We start from the raw sequence: 7656 nt of genomic DNA, 5'->3' as shown, positions 1-7656 counted from the left end.
AAAAAAAACTTTTTTGTCTCCGGTTTGCAGGAAAAAACACATCCAACCCGGTCTGTGGACCGACGCAAGATAGCGTTGGATGGCAAATACACGTGCAGATTGCGTTGTCCAGACTGTTGCAGGCGGTTTGAGGATCGGGGTTGGAGATGCCCTTGCTATCTCTCCATTCCATGACCTGGTCTCCATCCCTGTCCCATCGTCATCTCCATATATCCATTGGCTAAAGGTTTTCATGTATATGCCCTTTTCCCCGCAAGGAAAAAGGGTTGATCTATGTATAAAGTTCGATCATGGCGTGCCAATGGATGATTCAGTACATGAAAGTTACACGCGCATATCAACCGCACTTAGACAAGCTGTGTTTGGATAGTATAAAATGGCCCGTTCGTTCATGCACGTTTACACTTTTCCAAAAATTTCAAAGTTCTGTGCGGTCAAATGATGCAACCTTCTTTTCTTTTTCTTCTTGTCGAGATGTGAACTGATCCTCTGAATTGTTGTTACTTTTTCTTGTCGCAAAATAGACGAACGGCGTTGGTTAGCTTAATCCAACTCGAAATTCGCCTTGTTAGGAGTGTATGTTAGTCGTGCAAACGCAGCATGAACATCATTAAAAGCATGTTTTAAAGTCGGATACGACCTCCGTGTTACATTTTAAAATTGAACTTGAAGCATGTAGTTACATACAGACGTCTGACAACATAGCCGCCTCCACGAGTCGATTAAATATACAACTACTCGTAATTAAATTGATCGACCGATCACTCCTGGCGAACCCTACTGGTGCGAATACAACAATGTCCTTGGCTATCGGTCGGTGATACCCTGCTGTGGCTATCAGTCGACCGATCAGAACGTCCACCACAGAAAGCAGAGAGCGTTCCCTCAAAAAAAAAAAAGCAGAGAGCGGGAGTACGGACCCCGCGTCCGGAAACCACGATGCGGCCGTTGGTTGGTGTCGCGGAAAACAGCTGGCGCTTCCGATACTTGTGCGGCCACCGAGGAGTCAAAGCCAATGTGCTGCCGCTGCCGACCGCCGCCCCATTTCTCGGGCCAGCGGAGGAGGCGGCAGCGACGGGCGTCTCGTTCGGTTTTTTCTTCTTCTTCCCACGTTGTTTCCGCGTCAACCAACCAAACCAACCTGCAACCGCCACGAGCCTACCCCGGGGATAGACCGGGGGCATTCCAATTCCACGAGGGCATCTGCGCTGATACGCCAGAGGAGTCAAGGATGGGAGGCCCCCGTCTTTGTTTGCGTCGACGCACACCCTCTCCGGTATTACGAGGAACTCGAGCGAGAAGCCCGGCTCCCGCCCACTCTCTAACAAATTTATCTCGAAACCACACATATGCACCAGCTGCTCCTAGAAGCTGAGTGGTTTCTTTCGTGCGCTTGATTTCCCTTTAAAAAATCAAGAAAACCAAGCAAGGTAAAACAAGACAAAAAGAACATAATGAGTTACCAGTCAAAACTCAGGACGGAGACAAAACCCCTGTTGAGTAAAAAAGAAAGCAAAGCGAGTTCAAAATTTCACTGTCATATTGAATCTTTATTCATTTCCTTGCGCCAACACTAGTTTCAACGACCACGTGACACATGTGGTAAGCAATCCAAACAATTCAAAAACACTAGTTTCAACGACTTTAACCAAAAAAAGTGGAGGAACTTTTTGTACACCCTTCCGGACTGCCACCAGAAGAGGGCCACACATGCATGATTTCACTGAATTTACAGGAACATATCTCATGAGAACAACATCACACCACCCAACTCAGGTGGAAGCACGTTTTGCGAGGAAAAAAATAAGATCCCAAAGTTGTCCCACAGTAGAGGAGTTAATGACCAAAATTGTATCCATCTTATTTTCCTTGTGAAAAATGTGACCATAGATGATCTTGGGAGAAAAAAATATGAACAGTTAATTTGTTCAGAAGCCTCCTCATTTCGAGCTGAACTTGCCACGCACTGTCTCGTAGGCTGGTACATTGATAACTGCACAACACAGGGGGCTGAATTAGAAACAGTGCATTCATACACATTACGTTATAGATGACTCGCTCACCGTTTCCATGAGATGCCATTGTCAATGGTGACGAGATGATCTTCTCAGCAACACTTGATACATCTGCCAGTGTTATACCATCAACAGCCTTAAGAAGCTGCTCCACGGGTTTCCTGTAAGGTTTTACATGGCAAACAAACATTACACAGATTCCAGGGATACAGAAATAAGATACCATATGTGGAACTCTTTTTCTTATCACCAGCTTGTACATATAAATTACATGCATTTGCATGACCAAGGTTCTTCATTGGTTATGCATGTTAGTTTACTTGCTTGCAAAAATGGGATGTAACTTGCGAGTCCATGGTATTGTAAGAGCACATATTAAGCAAGCGGTAGCTTGTCCATTATGTTGTTACAAGGCATTACACACTTCAAGATACAGATAAGCACCCAAAAAAATTTCAAGAATATTGTGGTGGCAAAGAGATGTTCCTAACTCACTAAGTCACTATAGATCATGTGAACATCAACTATATTTTGTTTCCATTTGCTAACTGTACTTACAATTTCTGCTAGTGTGGTAGAGTTGGCTAAATAAGCCATGCAAGAAACATGTTTTCCTCTAGATATCACTTGTCATACCGATAGAAAACACAAGTAGGCATCATCTTCCAGAGAAACAGTAACCCAATTACCAGCAGCCAACAATGATATCTAAAGATAGAGGGCTCCCTGGTAACTAATATGATTACAATATGTGCAACAAATTAAAATGGCATTGTGATCAACGATTACGAGTCGAACGACTAGTCTAGACTAGTCGCTCGACTAGTCTATGAGTCGCAAAGTGGCTGTCGACTCGGTTTCTCGTGTAGACTACAAATATGAGTCGAGCCAGTCATCGACTAGTCGACGACTAGTCTGGACTAGTCGACATGTTCGAGTCGAACAACTCAAAAAACTGGGGGAGTATAAATACGATGGCTCATCCCGCGTGAGACGAGACCTAATCCTTTCTTTCCTCTCCTCTTTCTTCTTGGCTTGCTGCTGGTGTTGCTCTGCCTCGTTGCTGGAGGACTGCTCGTGCTGCTCTGCTTGCTGTTGGTGCTGCTCTGCTTGCTGCTGCTGCTCTGCTTGCTGTTGGTGCTGCTCTGCTTGCTGCTGCTTGGTGGTGCTGCCCTGCTTGCTGCTGGTTGCTGGTGCTGCTAGACTGAGTGTGTTTCAATTTCCAGGTCCTGAGGTTTGAGCTACAATGTCTACAACACCGGAGATTGTATTGTATACTGTACTTGTATACTTATATAGTGTAATACTACATACTACTACTAGGTATTATTAGTTATGTACTGTAAGTTCAGTGCTACAGTACCATGTCGACTAGTCTCGCACTAGTCTAGACTAGTCTAGACTAGTCTATGAGTCTTAACCTTGGAACGACTCGTCGACTCTTCGACTCGTAAACGTTGATTGTGATCATCAAGCCATTAATTATTCTATCAACCAACTAAAATTGTAATGTAGACATCACCATCCCCGAGCCTATAAATTCTACAATGTGTCGAGTGCAGAATGTGTTTTTCTCAACCTTGCAAGGAATAGAACCATAGGCACGAGCAAAAACATTAAGGTTCAGCAGAAATGTTTAAATACTGCACCTTTCACCAAATGCCAATGCTTGGCGCCCCATGTCTTCAGTTGTTGATGCCTGAGAGTTTAATTGTTAGTGGAGCATCGGTCATGATTACAAAAATTTCACGTGTGTACGCATACCTTTGATTCCAGGTTCTTCAAGATAACTGATTTTGCAGATGCTTTAGCACGGTCCAGTTGGGTTTGGTCAACTGCAAAAAATGGGATGAAGTTTCAGGCAATTAAATGAACCGTAAACAACTTAATGACTGATGAACATAGGACAGTTAAGGTACCTTGACCAGGAGTAGCAAGGGAAGTGAGTTCTCTGGCTGCCAAGTCAATAACTTTAGGAACAAATGCTGCTTCCTGATTATGAAATGATATCTTCGTCAGTCATCAGTCATCAGAGTACAATAGCTTAACTATGAAATATTATGTTTTTGTGTATTACTATAACAGCTCATCCAATCTAGTGATAATATATGTGAGTTGCACGATTTAAGTTCTTACCCAGAAAAAGAAAAGCCAAGTTATATATTTTCAAGTATTCACATCCAAGGCATGTACAGTAATAGTACTACTAAAAAAACCATACAAATAAAAAAAACATAAAAGGAGATCATTTTCAAGTATTCCTATGCAAATCATAAATGATACTTACAGTCGATGCATGAATTCCAAAAATGCCAGTGTTACTGTGAACATTTTTGAAAGCGGAGATCGATTTGATTTGGTCAAATTCATTTACGAGGGGATCTGCACAAAGTATACCACAGTTCAGGCACTAATATGAGTACCAATGCAAATACAAAATAGTTTCTTGTGCTGCGAGAATCTGAATAATCAAATTAAAGCATGTGGTCATGACACTGCATTATTAGTTACGGCAAGCCTGAAATGGTTGCCATAAAGATGGAATTTACTAAAGGTTGGACCACTTTTTTCACAATTTACAGTTTATAGAATAGCCAGCTCAAGAGCAAATGATACTTAAACTAACAATCAGCTAGATAACTGAATAATGTCCTTTTGGCAATATAATTTTCATCAGCGTGTGCTTACTTAGGCGTGAATGCAAGCCTTTTCCAGGTCTTCCCCAGGTAAACACGCCACCACCACCCAGAAGTGCCTGTAAAAGATAAAATAGCTCTTGTTGAATTAAACCAGAATGCTGTAGCAACATCAATAGAAGTGTTCTATTCAATACGAACCTGAAGAACAGATGCAGTAGCAAATTCTTTTTCTTTCAGCCATCCACCTGGGAGCTCAAATGCCAAAGCAAGATCTGTGTTCTATTTTTTGAGAAGAAACCAAAGTAAGAACAAATGTATGTCATGAAAGATATCACATAAATGACTTGATGAGTGGCTAGAAATCATAAAGCCTACCGATGAATCTGCTGCCCGTCTATATTCTCCACCAACATAGACAGATTTTGGCTTTCCTGTTCCAGTTGCAGTGGGAATGTCAGACAGGAGTGGTTCAGCAATTGATACAAGTTCATCATGGTCCACACCAGACGCAGCTAGAACAATTCGCGGGGAAGTGTAGTTCAACTGACATACATGCAACAGAAATATAGATAGCATGTTAACAAGAATACCCACACGACTATAGTACTAACAGAATTTTAGGGCATGAATCTCACAGCAAGAAATTCTTCCAGAACATCTGTATTTAATCTGCTAACTGAAGCCTCTGAGGCAATCAATGGGTTTGCCAAGGCACCAGAATAGCCACTGGAATGAAGAGCATCCAAAAGGAAAGCTTCCGGATTACTTGAAGCTTCTGCAAGCTCTGCCTTTAGTTTCATTATCTACAAAGTCAATAAGTTTGCATTCAGCAAAGAACATATTCCACTAATCTATAGTACAGAAGCGAAAGGGCATAATATTAAGCTGAAATACCTCTTCCTTGACTTCCCAATCAAGTAAAGCAGGATTTCTCACACAATCAACTAGCACTTCCACCATTTCAGGCATGTAAGTCTTAAGGGCTCCATAGCTGTAGCTCATGAGCTCACGGTTGGCTGATGCTTTCGCACTGCCACCTATTGCACCAATTTCACGAACAACACGCAACTGGCTCCTGTTTCTAGTGGTTGTGAAGGCCAACTTCTTTAATAACTGAGTGGCACCCAGTGTCTCAGGTGTTTCATATACAGACCCACAGTTAACATAAACTCCAACAGAACATGCTGATCCCTGGATAAAAAATACATAACATTGGTATCACTAACTGACCACCATGAGGAACATGCATGAAATAACTAAATTATAAAAAGTAAGGAACACATACTGGAGATGTTTCAGAGGCAATTTTTACACCATTTGAAAGTGTTGTGATTTTTGTCTTGCCAGGCTCCACATGATCAGCCAGTGGAGGAGGAATAGTGACTCCTGGGAGTGCGAAATCTGGAGGGGGTAGTGCATTTGAACGTGCACCTGTCAGCCAGCCCAAGAAGCCGCCCGATGACCTCTGTGCAATACTTGTGCTAGCAGACCTAACCGCGATATTCAACAGTTGGGTATCCGCCCCATGCTGCTGCAAGTGGTAAACAATTGATATTATGATTATGCAGCTAAAGCTGATCTAAAATGTGAACAGCTTCAATTAAAAGCCCAACAAATCAAGCTGTCTCAATGATGAAATATTCTGCCTCCGCACAAGGTATATCTGCATCCAAGGTTATGGCTCTACCTAAGGCTAAAACGATCATCGGTCAGTAAGCCCAACAATACTTACACTGACAAAAAAACCAAGCACATGCTACAGGCAAATATATCATGACCGTTCAAACTTCAAAGTAATATGAAAATGATGAAATGAAACAAATTGCATAAAGGGAATTTAACAAGCTGTTCCGAATCATACATTTGACTAGGCGCATCATGAAACATAACAAGAACTAATGTAACAGAACGCAACTAGAATGGTACTGGATCCAAAGCATGCATTTGCAAACGACAAAGCACAAAACAAAGCAATATCATCAAGGCCATGAATCATCCAATTCCACTCAACCATATCGGAACTAACTCATCCACCAATAATAAACCAACTAACATGCAAAAGATGACCCTTTCCCTGATATTTACACGAACCTATGCAACAAAACAAACTCGCCACACACTCATCTTCGCACCGCAAATCGATGCTTTCCCAATTCGATATACCAGGGCAAACATTCAGACAGCGATTCCTACTTGCAGCGCCCAGAATGACTCCACTACACGCTCACGCATCAAATCCGCGTGACCAAACCGTGGATGCTAGTCTGGTACCAATCGCGACGCGACTCGTGAGCTGCGTCCGTTCGGATCGGACGCATCGTGGCGTGATGGGTGCTACGGAGCCACTAGATCTAGCGAATCGGAGGGGAGGGGAGGTTAGGGTTTCGGGCGGGGGACGGCTGACCTTGAGGGCGCCGAGGCCGGAGGCGGCTCGGTACATGATGGAGGACGCCTGTGAAGATCTGTCGACGGGGACGTCGCCGGCGGCGCGGCGGGAGCGGCGGAGGGGGAGATGGGGACGGAGACCGTGAGACAAGTGGAAGGCGACAATTCGTGAGAGACTGGTTGCGCATATAGAAGTGGGTGACATCGGGGGCAGTTCGTTAACGGGCCGGGCCTGGCGGGCTATTCAGTGGATATTGAGCCCACTGAATATCTAGTACTTTAGTATTTTGGGCCGAGATATCAAAAAATATTGTTGGGCCGGGCCGGCTCGAAGCTTTGGGCTTATCTGGTCCGATCATGTAGCGCATCAGTCCTAAAAAAAATGTAGCGCATCAAAATCTTCTAAAAAAAATGTAGCGCATCAAAAAAAAATCCAAGCACTGCGCTTCGCAAATGGATGCATCAGTACGGAGGTAGAGCCTCACGTGCGATGCAAGGAACGTCAAGACCGAATCCAGTCTAGGGTTTACTTTGGAAGTTGAATGTCCCAGTAAAAATAAAAATAAAAATTGGGTGGCGTCTGCTACATGATCTGATCCTAGTCCGAGTTGTTCTTG

The 7656-nt window shown here is 43.4% G+C and overlaps 1 protein-coding gene across 2 annotated transcripts; it reads right to left on the bottom strand.

The window, feature by feature from the left end:
* Window positions 1-1522: 1522 nt before the first annotated feature.
* Window positions 1523-7260, bottom strand: LOC123068904 (mitochondrial-processing peptidase subunit alpha). 2 transcript variants are annotated; one of them, XM_044491597.1, is made up of 13 exons: window positions 7059-7260; window positions 5940-6185; window positions 5549-5845; window positions 5290-5457; window positions 5030-5197; window positions 4853-4933; window positions 4704-4770; window positions 4303-4397; window positions 3935-4007; window positions 3780-3850; window positions 3665-3714; window positions 2064-2176; window positions 1523-1993 (listed from the first exon to the last, which is right to left on the bottom strand). In XM_044491597.1, the coding sequence occupies exons 1-13, from the start codon at window positions 7242-7244 to the stop codon at window positions 1941-1943; spliced, it is 1668 nt and encodes a 555-aa protein (XP_044347532.1). In that variant the 5' UTR covers window positions 7245-7260; the 3' UTR covers window positions 1523-1940. The 2 variants fall into 2 exon arrangements, with proteins under 2 accessions (XP_044347532.1, XP_044347533.1); XM_044491598.1 differs by having other exon boundaries at window positions 5940-6182; window positions 7059-7259.
* Between the last annotated feature and the right edge of the window lie 396 nt (window positions 7261-7656).

Source organism: Triticum aestivum, chromosome 3B (genome assembly GCF_018294505.1).
Source record: "Triticum aestivum cultivar Chinese Spring chromosome 3B, IWGSC CS RefSeq v2.1, whole genome shotgun sequence".
In the NCBI taxonomy this organism is placed as follows: Eukaryota; Viridiplantae; Streptophyta; class Magnoliopsida; order Poales; family Poaceae; genus Triticum; species Triticum aestivum.
The sequence above is the reverse complement of the archived record's forward strand: the minus strand, read 5'-3'. Positions and strand labels throughout refer to the sequence as shown.